This window comes from Mycetomoellerius zeteki, unplaced genomic scaffold (genome assembly GCF_001594055.1).
Source record: "Mycetomoellerius zeteki isolate Tzet28-1 unplaced genomic scaffold, Tzet1.0 scaffold155, whole genome shotgun sequence".
Classification (NCBI taxonomy): domain Eukaryota; kingdom Metazoa; phylum Arthropoda; class Insecta; order Hymenoptera; family Formicidae; genus Mycetomoellerius; species Mycetomoellerius zeteki.
This window is the reverse complement of record NW_017256500.1, coordinates 98,410-121,661: the sequence shown is the minus strand read 5'-3', so window position 1 is coordinate 121,661 and position 23,252 is coordinate 98,410. Positions and strand designations below refer to the sequence as shown.

The window sequence follows — 23,252 nt, the reverse complement described above, 5'->3', positions numbered from 1 at the left end:
TGCTCGCGCGCCGGACGAAGCAACTGCCATCTAAGGAGCGTTTAGTAAATTACAAGTGCAGTCGGTAAGTCATGCAGTAGGTAAGTCTTATGGTAAGTAATTGGTACAACCATTAGTAATCATCCTGTATATTCTTTCAAATGAATAAAGACATCATCCATATTTTGATTCAAAATGATGGAGGAGGAAATAGGGAGAGATATAGAAAATAAAATTATTTTAAATATAGTATTAATTAAGTTATTAATAAAAATTTATACATGAAGAAATTTCTGGGAGGGATGTAAATATAAAATCAAACAAATGAATAGTTTCCTTTAATTTTAATTACTTAATTTTTGTATTTTTTTGTACAATACATATGTATAGTATTCCATAAAACAGAAAGAACAAATTTTAGAGAAAGATATAAATAGCCTTTTTTAATTTTAAAATTATTTAATTTGCTTACATTTTATGCGATATTCCTTAAAACAGGTATGGTAGACAGTTAGAATGTTTAATAATTAAGACATATCTAATTTCATTCCGATACGCACATACATTCTATTAGTAACTGATTAATAATTAAATAATGTATTAAATGTACGTAGCAATATTCAATCCTGTGTGTATATGTTATATATATATGTATATATATACATATACTTGTTAAAAGACATGATAGTGTATCGCGTCATTATACATATATTTATTTCTTGATTAGTAACCTTCGTCTGACCACGTAACATTGTAGGTCGAATATTTTTTCTTCAACAACTCAACCGACACTTGATGATCCGCTTTGCCAAAGCCCTGTAAATCAAATTAGTCGAAAATGATTAAGGGGATGCTGAAGCCGCCTGTATTACCGATAAAACTAGTGTTTTTAATGTTTTTCTTCCTGTCGAATTTCTTCGTAATAATTTCACAGAATAAAAATTCCTTTTCCATGATTAAAATATACATGCTAATGTATTTATTGCTGGTGTATTTTGTGTTCAAAGCTAGAAAAAATAAAAAATACAAATTTCTTTATTCATTTTATCTTCAGCGTTGGTCGCCATACTGAGATAAAAATGGATAAAGAAATCTGTAATTTTTTATTTTTTCCAGCTTTGAACACAAAATACACCAGCGATAAATACATTAGTGTGTATACTTTAATCATGGAAAAGGAATTTTTATTCTGTGAAACTGATTACGAAGAAATTCGACAGGAACAAAAACATTAAAAACGCTAGTTTTATCGGTAATACAGGCGGCTCCAGCATCCCCTTAACTGTCTATCACATCCTATAAAAATAAATATACAATAATGTCGTGTCATTCATGACCTTTACGTAACAAAGTTCAGGTCATTTTATCATGTTCAATTAATATAATATGTTCGCTAGCATAATGAATTAATTGGCAGCAATTGTTACTAGAACAGACTTCGCGTTATCAATTTTACATGAAGTGTATACTTGACATTACCACAGCCGTCGCGTTGACTGCAGCAATGCACAAAAGGAAAAGGAAATTAAAAAAATAAAGAAGGTGGAAATTAAGCTTTCGGATAGACTCTTTTAGATAAAATTGCAATGACAAACTGAGATATGTCGTATTTTAAAGAAAGCTAAATGCAAAAGTGCTGTAAAAAAAAGATTTTCAATTCAATAAAAAGTTCTGAGGTTGAAAGAAAAACATTATAAATGCACCACAAATAGCGCAAATGAATAAATTAATGGCATTCTTTATAATAATTTTATAATACTTATTTTTATAATAATGTACTAATATTGAATCGCAATTTTATTTAATAGTATTAATGGGCGCATTCAAGCCGGGCAAGGCTTGTCGAGCAATTGAATGTAATTGGTTGGAATCTATAAGTAACAACCAATCATATTCATTTGCTCGGCAAACAGGCTAGCCGCTTTGTCGATTTGAATGCCCTCAATAATATTATAATATCGAATTAACCTTCTATCTATGCGGTCACGTGGAATTTCGCATCTTCCATCAACAACCTGGATCTTTGAGCTTCAATGCAGATTTTTTTACAGGTGTAATTTACCTATCAGAATTCAATCAACCAAAATATTGACTTTGACAAAACATTGATGCTTTCAAAGTTCAACTTAGCCAGCGAAGAGTTAATATTAATTTGAAACGTCACGTGTTCCTAATTGATCTTGCATAGCAAGAATCAGAGAGAGAGAGAGAAAGAGAGGATTACATAAAATATTTTATAGTTTTTAATCTTACAAAAGAATCTCACAATTATTATAAATATTAATAAAATAACTTGATACGTTTTAATTTTTTCATACATAATATCGTTACTCTTCGCTTAAATTTTACGGTATTGAGCCATGTTCTCATGGGATCAGAAATAATCTCCAAGAAGACAGAAGTAGATAAAATACGCCGTTGCTTGTAGCTGTGACTAGCGATATGAAAACAGAGCATCAAGGACGATGTTAAAATTATTCTCCCCTGAGTGTTGTTGGATTTAAAGAGGGCGACCCTCTTTAAATCTACTAATATCCCGTCACTTCTGTCCGGGGAGTCTTTAATTTATTAATATATACGCTCGAATCTTTTTCTTAAATCTCGTGTTTTTAAAAATATTTTCTTCTCTCAATCTTACGCTGCTCTCGTAATATGAATTATCTATCTTCTAGAATGGATTGTAAAATTCAATTTAAATTCTCGAATAAATAATTCGGAACGCTTTCGCCGCTTTAAGAGGATCTTAACTTAAGTCTGTATTACCGATTAAATCGTAATTTTTGTATAACAAATACTTTTTTCTCTTTCACAGATTCGAAAATCCTTTTCCTGGATTTAAGTATACACATTAATACGTGTTTGTGAAGTGAAATTTACACTAAGAACGACAAAAAATTTCAAAATTGAAATCTTAAGAAAAATTTTTTATCGTTCTCGGCATAAACTCCACCTCACAAACATATATTAATATGTATACTTTAATCCTGAAAAAGGATTTTCGAATCTGTGAAAGAGAAAAAAGTATTTGTTATACAAAAATTCAAGGTTGGGTAGTGCTAAGTTAAAAAGATAAAAGTTAAGTTAAAAAGTTAATTAATTTTAATTTAACTTAGTCACATTTTAGACTTTTAACTTTTTAACTTAATTTAGTTACATTTTATCAGTAACTATTAATTTTTAATTTGATTTTTTTTAAGTCAATTCTCAGACACAATGCGAGAGTATGAGTATATAATTTAGTAATTTTATATTGTATAATCGTTACTTGTGAACAAAAATAACCAGATTCTTTAATAAATATGATGTGAGAAAGGAAAAATACGAAAAATTATGTAAAATGATCAAACCTTTTCTTTTTCTTTTTTTTTTAGTTGTTCGTTCGGACTAAATTTAACTTTTAACTTCTCAATTACTTTTTTTATTAACTTAACTTTTAATTCAATTAATTTCATTATGGATTAACTTGTATTTTAATCAAGTTAAATTTTCAAGGCTATTAACTTTAACTTAACTTAGTTAAAAAAAAAAATTAACTTACCCAACCCTACAAAAATTACGATTTAATCGGTAATACAGACGGCTTTAGGATCCTCTTAAGACATATCGGCTTGTTCATTCCTTATAATATCTATATAGCACTAGGATATTTCCTCTGGAATAGAATGAATACGCAGCATCATGTTTGAGGCGTTCATATCATATTTTACGAAACGCGCAACTTCGCTACATCTATTATACTTATCTTATACAACTTAAATTTATTTACTAAAGATAACGATACTCTGATAGCATCCTTACTTTCGTCCTTACAAATTGCAACTTGTAGCCAAATTGAAGTTATACAACTCTTTATGTAATAAACTTAACGCAGTATTAAAATTTACATTGAGAAAGGTTACTAGTAGTAACTCTGACGTCAAGACGTCGAGAATTTTGTCAAGAGTTGACAGGGTTAAAGCAATGTATTTTAATTAAAATAAACTATCTATTCTTTTATCAAATAAATAAAGCAAATATTCAAGCCAATACAAAATGTCTATGCGTTATAATAATTGTCGATATAATAATATGGTATTATAAAATCATATAAGGAAAAGAAAAGAAAATTAAAAGAAAAAATACTGCTTTAAATAAAAGAGTAAAAGAAGTTGCGCAATTAAAAAACACAATGCTTGATCTAGCAATGCATTGCGCGTCTAGCATGTCATAAAATTAAATGATATTGTGCGAAAGTAAAAACTTATGGCACCGGCCGAATTTTTGCAACACACTCGTAATAATTATCTTATACTATTTACGCAAGATACCTACGATCGTAAATGTCATAACATAGCTCGATAAAATCCAACGGAGTTGCGGAAGTCGACGGACATTTCCAAGTTTACATAAATGCAATTGCAATTTTACGCTTGGAGGTCGATCGACCTGCAGCTTCAAGGTTTATAGCATTTGTACACTCGGAAGCGTTTCGCGACGAAATAGCGGAATTTTTGTATTTTTTATTGAATAGAAAATATCTATCTTAATACTTACTGTTCGATAAAAATTCAACTTTTTTCTCTCTCCAAAATGTCATGGTTTATATTTTAAAGATTTTTTTTTCGCGCTAAACACGATATCATATGAAATAGACCGACAACCAATTTAATATTATACCTATCTCAATTTTTACTAAAAATCCTGACATGTTACACAAACTCTAACGATAGCATCGTGTTGAGGGTGAAAAAGTTTTCAGGGTATATATTATTGCAAAGAAAAAAGGGATTTTTTTGTTGAATTGTGTAATTATACAAAAAGTCTAAAATTTAAACAGTCATAACTTGATGAAACTAAATCGTACAATCGTGAAATAAAATTCATTTGAAAGCTCTCAAATTAGAGAGCTTTTAGATACCGTTTATTTAGAAACAAACTTTTATTCTATTGTAAAAAAAAAATGTTAAAAATGATCATTTTTTATTTATTTCGCCTTAATTTATTCAAAATTTTGATATGCTACACAAACTCTGTCAATCGTGTTCAAGACGAAAAATTGTTCGGAATATGTACTATGACTTCGGAGAAAATTTGGATGTTGAATTTAAAGAAGAATCGATTTTATGGACGTTAGCGTTTCGTTTAAATTCTTTTCTTATTGTTTCAACTATTGTGTTTGCGGTAACATAATAAGAGATATTGAGAATATATAAAAAGTATACTCCACTGAAAGAAATTTCTATTTTACACGTACAATTCAACTGATAAAACGCACGTAACTTCCTATTCGATTATATTTGCGTCAGAGGCACCAATTCTGTCGGTCGAGAGAATTTAATCTGCTAAAGTTCGACATACGATACTGAATGTGGGCGTGAAGCTCGTAACGAGCAATAGTATGGGGTGAAAATGTTTATGCGCTGTTAATCATAGGTATTCCTCTGTCCGCATTTGAAGCCACTATCTGATATTAGGAATATATCACGGTTCACTCTAGACATTCATGTCAACCAATTGTCAATCTTATAAGTACGAGCATAATTTCGATTAACAAAAGCACGTTTGAAAATAAATGAAATATACATGCAGTGCACAATGAATAATGTCACAGTGAATAATAAGAAATAAGTGGAAAATACAGAATATACAAAATGACAATCGAAAAATTAAACAGCTGTTATTTTGTAATAAACAGACAGAAATGGATGAAATACTATACTTACTAGAAGAAACCGTTATTAGAGCAAAAACATATACGTGAAAAATAAAATATTTTTACGTCGGTCAAATCAAGGACATGCGAAATTGATTAAATAATAAATATTCCGATAAATTACGTACTAAATTCCAGAACTTACTTGCGAATATCCATAAACTTTGATAGTCTTTTCGTCGGGGTCATGCTCAATTCTTCCACCGCCTACGCAATTCGCTCGTAGACCAGCATGTTTTTTTATTTGTTCATCTACTTGGTCGAATATATCAGCTAAAACAGAAATAAAATAACATACATGATAATGGAATTCGACATAATTCTAAGGCTTACGAACTCATCAGTTGGATGGAATTACAAAGTGGAGTGCGTAAGTAACTTAGCATTAAATATGTAGAATTGGATCAATGTGTGACATTAATATTTTAGCTGCGATTCCGTTTCTAGTCTAACAAACCGAATCGACGCGTAATTTATAAAACTAAAAAATATAGCATATTAATATATTATTAAGTATCAATTAACCAAAAATAGGATTCTTTCTCTTATTTGATTTGTACTTGTACGGATTTAGATACCGATACTAATTTTTATTTTGTAATTGCCGCCTCATTTTTGTACTTGCGCGCTCTTATGATAATTGCAAGCGTCTAGGAGATTGGTCGAGCTTCAAAAAGAAGGAGCGCTTTTAGGAGGCGCTATGCGCTATGCCATGCGTGGCGCTAAAGTGGCGAGAGAATGGCAGAATTGAAGGGATCGAGCGCCAGGTCGGTTGCTTGCTTGAGAGACGACAAGAGAATCAATCATAGTTGCTAAGAGCCTTTTGTGAGCAATAAAGACAAACAAATTGTGAAGTGTGTAATCATTGGATCACCTAAGCAGCGGATGATCATATATTTTATGACATCCCGTATCCGATAATCCTTTGGTCGGAAACAATTCATAACAGTACTGAACTATTTTTTATTCTTTTGCAGTTAACATGTTGATTGTATTATCAAAATTTTTTTAAGTACTTATAAAAAGTAAAGTTATATAGTATAAAATTTTGAATCACATAAATAGCTAGATAACAATGTAAAATAAAAAAATTTGCAATTTAACACACTTCCATGGATATACACTTGTTTATCATATTACATAATATTTTATTATTATATGCTTACAATAATAAAAATTTTACTATGACAGTAAAATATATAATATAATACTTTGTTAGACAAATCACGTGTAAAATGTAAGGTTTATTAGTCTTTAAAAAAGAATCTTTAAAAATATCTAACATATATTTTCTCAAATAGTATTTTGCATAACTCAACAGAAAGATATATTTAAACGAACTTTTTCAATTCGAATATAAGCAGCAAAGCTATTAAAAAGGAGATTTGACGAACACAGAATGAATCATGCTGAAGATAAACAGAATCACGATCGTCCTACATCAATGTGTTGTTATTGCTCCATTTCGAAGGAAGACGACAGCTATAATTTCTGCTTTTTTTCCATCACTTTCCTCTCTCTCTCTCTCTCTCTCTCTCTCCCTCTCTCTCTCCCTCTCTCTCTCTCTCCCTCTCTCAAAGGTTGCAGAAATTTATGCCAGATACAAAGTACTGATCGCGTATAAATAGCTACTTGGAGGAACGAAAACTAATCGAACGATTCCTTCCCAAAAAAAAGAAGAAAAAGTGCGACTTCTATTCCGTTTAGATGGTCCTCATACGATCGATATCATCACAAATTGCACGTTTCTCGGCAAACAACACAGGAGCGCTTCTCATCTGAAACGCGATACGAATCCACAACAAAAATTCGCACGCGACTATAGGTAAGTATCGGTCAATCAAGCATCATTGTATGTCACCGGTGTGACCACCAGTGTCCATCCGATACGAAAAAGTTAAAAGGAAGGACTTAGTATCGATTTGCGGAAAAATCGAGAGAAGCACATACGTGTTTGTGCATATGTGACGCATGCCACGTGTAAGAAACATTCTTTGAAACGCGCGCTGTAATGCTATATATATCTATGCATTATAACGTGCCAAAGTACATTTCACGCGTGCGCGAGGTGAAACAGACGATAAAGGGAGGATTTTTCCTGATAAAAAAAGCCGAATTAGAGCATCACGCAAAACGTATAAAAAACTCATCGTTGCACGAAAGTCGCACGCGCAGTATGAAAATTTCTATTAAATTTATTGACACGCTATCTCACGCGTATTTTAAGATCTTCGTAGATGACCTACTTCGAAAACGTAAAATTCCTGTTATTTTTTAATTTTATATTAAATATAAAAAATAAAATTAGAAAACAATATAAAATTTGTATATTTAATACAAAATATGAGATTTATATATCTGATATAAAATTATATAAATATATAAAATGTCATATATTAAATACACATAAAAATTAGATAAATTTATATACATATTTAATATATAAATTTCTTATTATTTCTAAATATCACTTTTTATTTCGATGCAGAATAAATTCTTCAAAAATTTAATCATACATATTGCAGAAGACACATAAATAACGAATCTGAGAACTATTTTTCATTCTCTACGAGAAATGATGAAAATGTGCAGAATATATATTTTAAGAATTGTGAATTCGAGAAATTGGAAACTTTTCAGAAATGATTTCCGAGAACTTTATATTTTTTCATTTTCTTTTTAAAGAACTTGACTTTCTCAAGGACTAGTACTAAGTAATTCAAATTCAATGTTATATTGCAAAGAATTTAACAAGATTACAATATGCATAATTTTTTATATTTTTACTTTGTTCCATGAATATTTTTTCTCTCTTATTCGTTTACTTTGATAAATGAAGATTCTTCGCGTTTCTCCGTTACTCGAATGAGCACGTTTCGCAACAAGTAACGCACTTATTGATTGGATCACGTTGTTGCCCCTGGAAACAAACAGTACCTATTACGGAAGACATTTTATACAAAACCTATAAAAAAATCTCTCGTTTTTCCACGAGAAAAGAAATTCTTAATTTTCAACTTACAAAATCTATTATAAGTGAAAATAAAAGCTATACGATCCATATATATGATCCCCTTTTTCTATAAACATAACAAAGTAAAATAAATGACATTTTAATAAGCGCACAATTCTTTTACTGTTCGATAACATTTGCGACAGAAAAATTGTATTTAAAAGATCTTATTTTATAAAAAATAATCAATTATAATTTCAAATATAATTCTAATTATTACGTAATTATTAAATGACTACACCAATTGTATTGTTAAAAATATTTCAATCATGTTTGTTTCGTAAATAAATAAATTAATCATTGAGATCTATATATTCATTAAATCGGAGTTTAGTGCAGGATAATATTAAAATTGTAAATATTTCTAATCTATATCTAATAATAAATAAAAAATTACGCGTAACAAAATATAAATAAAAAGGACGACAATTTTTTCTCTTATTTATTATCTACTAACATCAGCTGTGATAAATAAAAATTAAATGGGTGAATTACAAATTAAAATAACGTAAACCTTTATTGTTAATTATTCAGAAAACCGTCGCGTATCATTAACGGTTCTCTACAATGTGGTCTTTACGGAAACAAAGGCGAGAATCGTGTTCCTACTGAATGAAAAAAAAGAGGGATAAGAAAAGGTCGCCGGAACAGGAAGGATCAGAACAGACAGTTTTATCCTCATCCCAAAGTTCATGAGCCTTTAACTTCCACAAAAGCGCATATATCTTGTCATTCCAGATCTATGTGTTGCCCATTAAGAGCCCTCCCTATCCTTCCCTTCAGAAAACGAGAATCAAGGACAAAAGGTAAAGGAAAGGACGTAGGGGAGTTTACTCAAAGATGTGCGTAAATGTGAGAGATAATAAGAAAAATGATCGGAAACCAACGTGCAGAAATCAGCACAAACAGTGAAATATTGAACATAAACGGAAAATGGTATACTATTTTACGACAGACGGCTCACCAAACTGATTACTGTGACGCTAAGGAAAATACATCGATTGTTACGTACAATAAGACCTCCGAAATAGAGATGTGTTATTACTAAATCTGAATTATTATCTATGTAGAAATATTACTTATCTCCATAAATATTCCAAAAATAGCGAGTTATAAGTAAGTAACAAAAATCGACATAATAAGCAGGATAATCATATAATACATTACTTAAATAACATTTCAAAAAACGAAGCACAATGATATAAGAATGATAATTTATTCCATACATGTATTCGTAATAAACATTTTAATAATAAGGCAGCGATCTAAAAGTTTAATAAATGAATTTGGAACATATGTATTTTATATAAAGTATTTGTTAGTCACACAATAAATAATTAAACAAAAACTCAGTATATTTATTTATAAAAAATTTGCTGACTATTTATAAATTTTATATTTCATTTCATAATCGAAGAGAATCAAAAGAATATCATCCTTATCAATTTATCCAAACCTATTTTATATATTATAAAATATATAAAAAGAAACTTATAAATTATGAGTTTGTGCAACTATTACTTCGAGATCTGCACAGCATATTTTAAATAATTCTTGTAAAAATTCTGCAAAGCATTTCAGTATCAACGAATTATTTTAAAATCAGTCAATCCATTTTAGTACAGATTAACTTTAATAAATACAACTTCAAGTTAATTAAGCAGATTATATCGATATCAAAACTTCTTATCGTCATTTGATGTCCATTTTCGTCTATTAGCTGCTAGCGATGTCGAGAAGTTTGACAAGTTTATACGAGACTTGTGGAGGAAAGATGCAAGTGTATGGATCGACAAAACCCTGCGGTAAATGACATCCATAAATTTCTTGTTGAACTGTCATTTTCACGATGGCAGGATAACAAAAAATAAACAGAAACGAGCTTTAAATATATTCTAAACGTTCTTTATTCTTGACGTTTTCATGAATAAATTTTTAGTAAGTAAGGATGAATAATTTTGGGTAGTTTTATATTATGAAGAAACTTTAATTATGCGTAAAAAGAAAAAAGATAATAAAACTACGAAAAAAAATTTAGATTTTAGTTTTAATAATTTTTTTCTTAATATTGACAATGTGCGAAATGAAAAGGTACATATGCCTATAATATACATATAATTTAATAATATGCACATAAACATATAAATATAATAATATGCATATACCTATAATATATATTATATATATATATTATATATGTATGTTAAATATGTAATTTATATATTTGTAAAATATATTAGTGTATATATAATATAAAAAAGTTCCATTTTAGATATATGATTTTTTAAAAAGATTTCTACGTTATTTTTGCATCTCTCTCTCTCTCTCTCTCTCTTTGATCTAACTCCGAATGTTCTTTGTAGTCTTATACTGAAATCTACGTATCGACAATAATGGAATGTTAGAAATTAATAGAAATCGTTGACAAAGTATACCCCTCAGTAGGCACTAAAAGCACGATCTGGTAACGCACTAAGTGCAAAATACGGTACAACGCAGAGTAAATATAACATTGATATGATATAGATACAACGTATGAGAGAAAAAAGGGAGGGATGAGAGAGAGAGAGAGAGAGAGAGAGAGAGAGACGTAGGGGGAGAAATGTCTAGACTTACAACCAGCTCGGTTATAGAGTTAATCAGCTTGCAGTGAGTTTCTGTCGATGGAAAGTTCTAAAACCACAGAGCAAGTTTACACCAATTATGGCCGCAGAGCAACGCGCGTGGAACAATTGGCAGAAATGGCAGAAATATCTCCGACACATCGTGCATAAAATATCCTAGTTTGAATATTTAAAAATATAATACTTTTTTCCGAAAGGTAGGTACGTAGCATGATATAAAAAAGCAAGTCGGAAAGATCAAATTAATTATCCTCCTCCTTTCTCCCCTCCCTCTCTGTCTCCCTTCTCTGAAACAATTGTGATCTAAACCCCGACAACTGTATAGCTTCATACATAAACGAAAATTACAACTGAAATAATGGCAGTATATAACACCCAAAAAAAAAATATTCTGTCATTTAGCGGTTCCTTGTTAATCAGAGGATTTTCCATTTATATATGACCTCAAGAGGATACTCTACAAAATAAAGGAATTTCGTATAACCCTAAAGTACTGGATTTAGGATTGCGATTCTCTCAATACTATAATAGAAGAATGTCTCATATGTACTGACGTGCACGCGTATTACTGTAGCACGTAAATGACAAACCTCTTCTAACAGTAACAAGTAAGCGTGCCGCTAGCTTTGTGTATCCTTTTATTTTCAAAAGGCTATTCGAGTTATTATAATAGAATTTTCTATAGAGGAATTTATTTTTGATCGTAGCTCATATGTCCTCATTTTTATAGATGAATACATGTTATAAATATACATAGGGTAGGGCGGGGATAGTTGAGCCACTTTTTCTTTAAATTATTATAAATCTTCACACAATTATGATAGACTAATGGTAAATGCTTTAAAACGTTGCATGTTTATCTACCTCAACAATTAAGTACTTATAAACCCTTAATATATCTCGTAAATTAGAAAGAAATTACGTTAATTGCAAGGATGCAAAGTGGATCAATATGCCCCACCAATGGGGTATATTGGGCAACTCTGAAGGGCAAGTTGAGCCATAAAGGTAATTAAGGTGTGTATTAAGGTTATATTGTATAATTTAAAAAATTGCAGAATTGAGTTTAGCTTCCTCACCTCTGATGTTAATAAAATTAGGTTTATTCAATGCGTTTTTGCACGAAATGAATGAATCTGGCAAAAAAGAGTGTCCCGTGAACCAAGATATTAATTGTTAAAGTTGACAGATATTCAGGTTATGAAACCTGTCATATCGATGGTTATACAAATGGTTATATATATTATAAAAGGTTATACAAATTCTGTTTTATAAACAAATTCTCTACTTTAGAAACAAATTCTCTACTTTAGAAACAAATTCTCTACTTTAAAAATACAAATTCTCTGTTTTAAAAATACAAATTCTCTGCTTTAAAAATACACATTTTCTGCTTTAAAAACAAATTATTTTATATATAATTTTTTTTCTGCAGTAGAGAATTTGTGTAATGGAAGCAAAAAATACTTATTTTAGCTTCACTTACACATTCTCGTGTCTCTTTCTGCCATTCATTGATGTAACAGATTTCCTAACCTATCGTCAACTTTAACGATTAATGTCTCGGTCCGTGGGTCAGAATGACAGTTTTTTTACCAGATTCATTTATTTCGTGCAAAAATGCGTCGAATGAGCTTAATTTTATCAACATCAGAGGTAAGGAGGCTAAACTTAACAATTACCGAAAGAATAGATTTCAATGTATAAGCGGGGTTAGTTTTCCTATACGATAGATGTCTTTGTTTAATATACAGAATAAACAAAGACATCTATTGTATAGGCCGCGGCCTAAATGCACGGTGTAACCGTAGCCAATGTATAAGCGGGGTTAGTTGGGTCACTTGACCCAACTAGTCCCATACCGATGTCGGCTCAAATATGATTTTATAACAACAAAACTGTAAATCAAATAACAACTTTCATGTTGAAATTACAAAGTATACTAATAACTTGTAATAAAAGAGTATATTTGGTTTCTTTTAAATGTTTCAATTATTACGTAGACCAAAAAGAATACTTACGTAATGACTTTACTTTCACTACACAAAACTAAAAAAGCTGTTATATCTTTCGACTGACGGTCGAGCGAAGACGGGCGTACTCAGCGCAGTAATCTGCATCTCCGTGCTTGTCTGATGCAAGAGTGACGTGTTTGTACACGCCTCGGTTACCGATATATTTAACGTTGACCAATGTGCCCCTATGCTCATATAGCCCCGCTCTACCCTACCTGATTAATGTAAGATTAATGTAAGATTTTTTGCTTAGAGGAAATGCTAAGAGGAATTCCCCACTTATCGGCAGAATATTTTTTTTTGGGTGAAGCCAATAAGTATCTAACTATTTTTGTATTAACACTCGCTATAATGCGATTGTTGAAATTATTTCACATTTATATTATCGTCATATTTGCAAATAACTCCAATAAACTGAATAATTTGTTAACGATTTAAAAATACTTCACAATCACTGTAAAGTTTCACGCGCAATAAGAGTGAAAAAAATAAACAGATATATCAAACAGAAGATTTTCATAACACAATTTAAATTTTTAATATTAAATCTACATAGAAAATTTTTTTATTGGAATGTTAAATTGGATTATATATACGTTAATTAAATCTAAATATTTTTTAAAGTCAAAAGAAAATATGATCAATTTATAGAAGTATAAAAAAGGAACGATGCCGTTCAGACTTACTAAAATATAAATGAGATATTAAAAAGACGACTCTCGACGACAGAAATGATTTACAGAGATCGAGCGAGGTGGTTTCATTCTTCAAGTTTTAACGCCTCCTCTTTGCAGATTTATAACACCGATTTGCACTCGTTATTGCACGAGAAGTCTGAAACACGCGACTTTATACCATACGATCATAGCAGCTTGTATAAAAACAAACGAGAGGATACATGCGATTAATGCAGCGTCACCGTCGCGTAAACGTAGAAAGTTTATTATTAGCAGAAATTATCCAAGGATAATTTATAATCTAACTTTATGTTTGGTATTATTATTTCAGAGCACAATTCATGTATGATAATTATAAAAAAAATTGCAAATTATACAAATTAAAATTCGAACGAGTTTAAAGCAAAAACGGTTGCAAAACAGCAATTTAGATTTTAGGTTTTAAATCTTTTCAGAAATTATGCTGAAGAGCTGATAGTAATTGGCTAATAGCTACCAAGACTGAAGGCTAGAACGCTAAAAAAGCTCAGAGAGAGGTAAGTTCACCTACACGTGAGTTTACATTTAAAATTATGTATTTGACTTGTAAAAAAAATAAGAATTAATTCTCTCGTACGTTACTCAATGAAAACCTCATGAGATAAAATCACTTAAACTTGGTAAACGTTCTTCTAACATCCAATTTACCTATATTTATCTCAAAAGAATTAACTTTCGTAAAGAAAAGCATTTCGTTGAAACGCCGATTATTTGAGATAACGACTATCCGTCTACTCTATATAAACTGAACAAATGGCTTTGTGCCAGATCTATTCTAATCGCCGATGAGAAATTAAGACATATCATCGACGATGATGCATGCTCTCTCTGCAAAATATGAATCGCGATCGTAAATCACATTTAATGGAACGCCAAGTAACGACACACAAGCAATTAATGCTTCCCATTACGCCAAGGATAAAATAAAATGACAAGAAAGAAAGTACATGGAATAAAAACGCGAATTTCGTGCAATGAAATTATATTTTTCTTCAATATTTATAACTCTCGAAATACTTTTAGTTTCAATTGCAATTCATTGTCGCGTACTGCTGCACCTAATTAATTGCTCTCTGAAAACTCTTTAAAATTGATAAAATAAACTATCTATATAAATATATTAGAAATATATTGTATATCTTATGCAATTTTTCCATATGTCATTTAGAGGTAAATAGACATTTTTTTGTAAATTACATTATAGTAAAAAAATTATATTAATGCGAAAAATATTTACTTTCAAATTCTTAATTTATTTTAGATTAAATCAATTCTGTTTCCAATTCATGACCATAGAATAAAAAAATCAATAATAAAAGTTTAATAAGTATACGCAATGTGCTAATTTTATTAAATTATCTCTGTCGGATTGTCAAGACTACACATTCTGGCAAAGAACTATTTCATTATGATAAAGAACATACTTCATAAAAATTTCAAGATGTTAATTGCGCAGAACTCAAATTAATTTACAGTTTATATATCTAAGAGTGCTTATTTGTTAGATCCTGTAAAGATGTGAGAATGCAAAAAGCGATTAAAATTACAAGAATGGTACATTATGTCTTACAGACGCGAAAAAATTAATTAGCCGCAGCTCAAACTTCTATCGTGCAGCTGATAATAACCATCTTTCTTATTTACATCTGTTAGAGAATGGTCTGGAGACACGGTAGTATCTCGGCGTTAAGCCAAGCGCAGCGACACTACCGTGCCTCCTTTACGCGAGACCACGAGTTGTGGGAGATCGAGATTACTGGATCTCAATAACGGCTGAACCGATCGCGTTCTATGTATGCTAATCGATAGTTAACGCTTACTTTGCTTATTAATTACTTTGCTTATTACTTTGCTTCTTATTTATATTATTTTTCTAAGTATTATATTCTTATTTTTATTTACATTCATGTTTTAATACTACCATGTTATTATATTGAGATCTAGCAGCGCCAAGTGTTTTTACATGAAAAATTTTTCTATTTAAATTAAATTTTTTCATTTTATACGGTTAATTCTTTAATTTTTTGTGGTAACACTTAAATTGAGCAAGGTAACGCAATTTTGTGATGTTTTGTATATAATGTTTTGAAGGAGAATTAAATAACCACTACTTTAGTTGGTAGAGAAAATCTTTGAATGAATTGTGATTAAATAATCACTACTTTAGTTGGAAGAGGAAATGTCTTTGAATGAATTGTGATATGATTCATTTAAGAGGAATTTAAACCATTTGGATTGGAATAGGAAGATTCTTCAATAAGTATACGTATACTTAGATTTCATTGTATAAAAATTAAAGATAGTACCATTTGGATTAAGTAAATAATAAAGATAGTATCACTTAGGTTTTACTTTTTATTTTGTAGTAGAATTTAACTTAGCGCCACAGTTGTTGATATCAAATCTTTTATACAGATGATACATATATCATTAGATTTAGTAAATTTTGTGATATAATGATTTTAAATACATCACAAAGAATTTAATGAACTTTCATTTATTTCGCGACGCGCAGTACTTGACAGTTATTTGCAATGCAAATACTCACAAAGTAATTATCGTAACTGTCAGAGCTTAAAATAGGAACATAACAATAAAATGTTCCGTAAAGTATTATAAAATTTTTTTAAATACGATGATAATTTTATAGAATAATGAAAGATTTACGAAAGATCCTATCTCTCGTTTTTTTTTTAGGGGAAGATCACAGATACCGACATACCACTTTGTTTTTAGACAATATTTCTTAAACGAAAGGTAAAAATACAACTTCAAAAACATAAATACAAACTAAAAAGTGTCTTCTATCAGATAGTATAAGCAGTTTTTATAATACTGTTTGCAATTTTGCAATAATTAAGTTTTTCGTAAGTTATGCAAAAATGAGCGTCTGACAAAATGGACTCCAAAACTGACATAGTAGGCAATATAATGCCAACATTCCTATTCTATAAATAAAAATATATCCTATTCTGTAAAGAAAACTAATTTATGAAACTATAAACATTTAAAATGACATAATATTATCAATAATACAGTCATTATTATTTTAATTACGCAATTTGCAAAAGAACACCATAAGAATTTTCTTCTCAGATTCATAGAATTTGTTTTTAACTGATTTGGTATAGAAATAAGCCACAAATATATGAAAAAATTATGAGTTTGTACTTCTTTAATTAACTAAACAGATCACATTTTTATTAGTATTAATAAGGTGCAAAGGTTAGTTTTTAAGAAATAAGGGGATGTCGCTTTAAGAGACTTATGTCAGTATCGATGATCTTCCTCTACTTATAATGTCACTCATCTTCGTCTTAAAATATATTACGAATATTATATTTTAAAACTCATCTCTGTGTAAAACATCATGAATATTCTATTTTAAGACTCCATCTTGTATATTCATCAACTGATCTTCAAGTAAAAATAACTCAAACGCTCGAAAATATTTTTTATCACCTTTTACTAATTATATAAAAAATTTTCTTTTTAATTAGATGTCGTAAGTTTCTTTATCATGTATATAGTCATGCTCTTATAATTTATAATATTTATCAATTAGTTTTTGTCAATGAAACAAAGAGATTATAATAGAATTTTTAAGACCATATCTATAATATATAAAATGTCTCACAACCACCGTACAATACAGTGTATTCTAGAGATAGAATAAAAATCCTAATATGAAAATGTCGCGACTATATACATATAATAGTTTTTTAATTACAAACTATTTTGATCAATTATAATTTAAAAACTATTGTAGCCTCGATATTTTCGTATTAAGATTTTTTACTCTACTTTACCTCTAGAATATGCAAAAATATTGTACAGTGATTGTGAGACATCCTATACGTACTATAAATATAACAATACATAATCTAGAATCGAGGGTAATATAGACGATTACAGAACGGAAAAACGAATGATAAAATTGCAAAAATTGATGCTAGATTTAGTCACACATCGATCGAAAATCAATTCAAACAATATTGGAGAATATTTATTAGCGGACAATGCAAAATTATAAAGGTAAAAATAATTGTACTATAACGAAATCAAACAAAAAGAAAAAATTTGCATGACATACATATACATGTACTTTTCCATCAATTTCATATTGAAATTTTAAAGCAGTTTGAAGTTTGAAATATCGTTAGTTTATTTATTTTTAATTATTTTTATTAAGCAGTGTATAAAAAATATCGCATATAAAATAAATTTAAAAAATTAAAATAAATGAAGTATAAATTATTTAAATCTTAAAGATTATAGATTTTATTATAATTTATCGAAGAATTTAAAGTATATATAGTATATTATATAGTACGTATAGTATATTATATTCATTAAAAATTTATTTTTATTTTAAGTAAAAATTTAATTACTATCTTCAACATTTATATAATTTATATCTTATTCTGAAATATTCAAAATTACTGCAAATTAATTATTCGATCAATATGGCCAACCAAATGAATTTTTATTAACTTCGTTTGAAAAGATACCAAAAAACACGATCTGCAATTAGTTGAAAATTTCCTAATCATAGAATGTTCGATATTATTTCATTCAGATGCAACATCAAACCATGAAAATTAGAAATATCGCGATTGACCTTTGTATTGTAATCGCAATAGTAAAGAATACAGCTCGTTCATCGGTACTGATTTCAATTTCCTAATGCACTGTAAAAAACACCGAAGAAGGAATCTCAACGAAGGCAAAACTGCGATACTAATCAGCAAGTACGCGAAAGAACCATCGAGAAAAAGTTTTTAGCTTTCGTTAAGCTCTTTCCGAGAATGATGAATATTCAGTCGAAGTTTTATTAAACTTTATCAATCATAATAATCGTTATTTAATAAAAGATGCATTAATTATCGAATATTTGCCTGAGATATACAATATTATACCAAAAGAGCAATTTTTAACTATTGGTAACTCAATCTCGAGTTAAAAATCTCTTGAGTTAAAAATAACATTTTGTTATTTTTAATTTCCACGTATGTCAAAATATAAATCAATTTATTTCTGTGATTAGTTTTAACAATGTCTATATTAATATGTAGAGGAGGAACATGATGTTTCTTTGACCAGTTGTACCTTTAATCATTTGAATTTATAAAAAATCTATTGGACATTTGTATAAATAAAAATATGTGGTTCGTAGTAAGAGTACCAGAGGTATTTTATGACTTATAATTATAATAATAAAGAGAATTATACTCCTAAGAAAAATCATTTATTGTTTTCAAGCATTCGAATGAAGTAATTTCAAGACGCTTTTTAATCTCATAAAATGTTGTATATGTATTCTGCCTTATGTTGGAATTGTCTAAAATGTTAAATAGATATTCAGAAAAAATTATTTAAAACTTAATACTGTCAATCTTAACCTAATTTATAAAAGTAATAACAAATAGAAAGTAAGCAAGCGTTGTACCTTTAACCAGTAACTGATAGTACCTTTGATCAGTCAATACGGTGTTGAATAATTATTTAGTTTAGCTATCTTAGCTCCAATATTAATAAAATTACGCTCATTAGACGCGATTTTGAATGAAATGAATGAAGAGCACTATTTTTATCAGATTCAATCGTTCCGTGCAGAAACAAAAATCGCGTCTTTGTATGGTAAAATTTATTTTTATATAAAGTTTTATATATAAAGTTATATATATGATGTAAAAGGACATTAAAAATATAAAAATATAAATAAAATTAAACTTTTGTTGAATGTTTCTTTTTATACACATGTTTCTTTTTATACATTGGTTAAAGGTACAATATTTCCTGGTCAAAGGTACAACGTGGATGTTGTACCTTTGACCAAAATTAAATTTTTTTCTAATGTTAAAAAAGATGTACAAAAGATAACAATTTAAATCTATAAAAAATGCATGTTTGTGTCAACACTTCAAAGAATATTTTAGAATTTTTTTGAATTTTTAGACATCAAAATACAACTTGCACAAGAAAAAATGTCAAAATTGGTCAAAGGTACACCACCTTCTCCTACTTAATAAATAATAAACTAAATTCTTCTTTCAATGCATTTTCTTAAATTACATTGTTTAATTCCATTATTTCAGTTAAATTAACGACATTTGAGTAGAAAATAACGATCACTAAAAAATACCTTTTTAAAAAAGAAAAAAATATACGCCAAGTGTATAAAAAAAGTGTCGAATATTAGATTCCTTTTAATAAAAAACGGATACGAAATAAATGCAATTAGCCAAGTATTTCATAACGCAAGATAGATTGAATATAAGATAGATTGAAAGTGACTAAATAGTCAACTGGATTATAGTGAAGAAAAAACTTGGCATACCCGGGTCACATTAATTGCATTTGTGAGAATATATTATCTCAATCTCACAGTATTTCCATTATAAATTAAAATATAAAAATAATAGACATTTGTATATAAATATAATATGTATAATATGTATATAGTGTATGTAATAATATTTATAATATTTAGAAACGCCATTATAGATATTTAGACATAGAAAGATCATAGATAACGAATTTACAAAATTAGTGAGCAATTATTAACATCTCTTCTTTGTTGAATTATTGTTTTCATTGTGTATATCTGCAAAATATGTAATAATCTTTTTATTAATTCGTATTGCAAATAATTTCCGTATTATGAAAACATATTGTTCCTAAAATATTATATTTTAATGCAACCCGGGCGCGCCAAGTTTTTCTTCACTATAATCCAATTGACTATTTTATGCCCAATTTCTTCACTTTCAGATAAGTTGAGGATAACTTTATCCAGAAGATATCTCTATTGTAATCTGGGAGATATCTTCTGGATAAAGTTATCTAGAGGTGAAGAAATTGAGCATTAGTCACTTTCAACTGATCGAGTAATCTATCTATATATAATATCTATATATAATATTCGTTTAGAAATTTCTTTAATCTTGTCAATATTTGTAAAAAATCGATCTTAGTTTTAAATATGCTAATTTGAATTATATTATAAAAAATCTTCTAATTAAAAGAAACAGCTCGAAGAGCTTACGTCTTCGAATTGAATAAAGCTAGGAAAGAAGATTCCCAGGGTGCTCATTAGTCTATAATAGAACGAAAATGTGCTGAACTCTTTCGATTCAGCAAAGTTTCGAGGTTTCTAATTCATAGAGACGCCCGCAGTGAAACGTTTGCCTGGAAGGAGAGCTATAAAACGAATTCTAAGTTGCGGGAAGATAGGGTGAACTAGAACCATGAAACTCGACCGAAGATTGACGTTCTATCAATAGTCGTCACCTTTGTCTTTCCACAAGTTACTTGCACGATCGTTACACAGCCCACTTTCCAAACGCTCGTCTATAGTATCATCTTAGACAACCTCGGCAACCTCGACAAACACGAAGATTTCAATTGCAAATTCCCAAAGCCACAGCATTCATGCTCAGGTCATGATATTTTCAACAAACTTTGCATAAACAGTGACGTAATCAAATTCACAAGGAAGATACATGTTCTGTATGTGTCGACACTAACAGCTATAATTCGTCGTAAAGAGACGTCCTATGAAATTGAAGTTTCATAGGAGTGTCTAGCGAGTTGCTAGAAACTTTCGCTAAATTGGCTTAGCTATTTTAAAGTTGTATCCCGAATCAAGATGAAATAAAAACCTATTTTATGGACGAGTTTCATAAAGGTAAAAATTTCATGAACCAAGTAGCAAACGTAAGACTTTCGTCAGTTATTAACAGTAATTACAGAAAATTGAGTCTATATGTATAGTATATTAAAAGAATATTGAATTCTTCATATATAGAAAATACAATTTTGATTTTTATATTATAATTAAATATTATCACAAACAATTTTAATATCCATCGAGAACTCGTATTATCTTTTGGTTCTAGATGATAGATAAATTGCAAAATAATTTTTCAATATTTTATGATTAATTTTGCCGAAATTCACTTAATTGTATAATTTTCAACATCTAATTGATAAGTAAACTATGCCTTGCTTTAAAACTGCATTACACCTTGCATCTCAATAATCGATTAATAGTGCGACATATGCTCGAAACGCCGATACTAGTGTCTATCCTCGTTCATATCAATGTCACAATTCTGAGACCGACGCCGCATACATTATATGGTCGCGTACATGCCGTGTCAAATTTGGACCGTCAATTTAGGGAGAAATAATCGAGTTTTAATTTTTATGTTAATTCTTAAAGTTAATAATTCCAATATTTTTCACATAAGATTTGTTTATATTCATGAATCTTTATTACCATAAGAGGAAAGCACAAGAATAGAAGCTTTTAAGCGTTTTATGCATACACGTGAATCATATCCGAGTCAAATTCTTCTTCTTTATCGATACAATATCCGAGCGTTTGTATTATGCCAATTTTATGCCTTACTTATTCTGATTATTTACAGTAAATGTATATACAGTAAACATACGACTTTTTTCATCAATGATCTTTGACCATGCATATCGCATGTATAGTACAGTTTCATTCTTCCTTTACTTTCCGTATTCAATATGACTAGCATAGCGTGAAGTAGAGTAGACCACTGGAATAATATTATTATGCTAGCTATACACGACGAAGAATAAAAATAATGTTTGCAAGTTCAAAAACAACATCTATATTTCCGTTATAAGCATTATTGTTTTCAATTTTATTGAATTGCTGCCTGATTTTGAGTTATCGTTGTAATAAGTTTAATTAGCGGTAGAAATTTTTAAATATCAATATTACTAATAAAATATCAATATCACTAATAAAAAAATACACGAGATATATTTAAATTTTCTGTTTATATTTAAATATTAAAAATTTTTAATAATTTTAACAAACATCAATAAACAGTGGTAAATGTATTATTTAATATACAGAGTCTATTAAATAGGAAGTTTTTTCAAATTATCTTTTAAAAATTCAAAGTTTATCTTGTAAAAAAAAAATATTGATAGAATATTAAGAGATTACAGCAAAATTTATTTTTAAAAAATTCTCGCAAAATATACATAATCTGATAATAAATACAAAGCAAAATCATGTTTTTTTTTTAATTCATTAGAGCATTTAAAATAAAATTTTATTTAATAAATTTTTATATATACAGGGTGTTTCCAAATTAAATCGCAAAACTTCGGGAGCGTGTAGAGGAGTAAAAAACTAAGAAAAAAAGTCCTATAGACATATGCTCG

The 23,252-nt window shown here is 29.1% G+C and overlaps 1 protein-coding gene across 1 annotated transcript in view; it reads right to left on the bottom strand.

Annotated features, from left to right (window-relative positions):
- The window catches only part of LOC108720643 (uncharacterized), a 13,299-nt gene extending 7,287 nt beyond the window's left edge, over window positions 1–6,012 (bottom strand). Inside the window, exons 1-2 of the mRNA XM_018444767.1 lie at window positions 6,009–6,012; window positions 5,817–5,944 (exon numbers count right to left, since the gene is read on the bottom strand). Coding sequence (XP_018300269.1) covers window positions 5,817–5,944; window positions 6,009–6,012 — 132 coding nt within the window. The remainder of the gene's footprint in view (window positions 1–5,816; window positions 5,945–6,008) is intronic.
- Window positions 6,013–23,252: the final 17,240 nt, after the last annotated feature.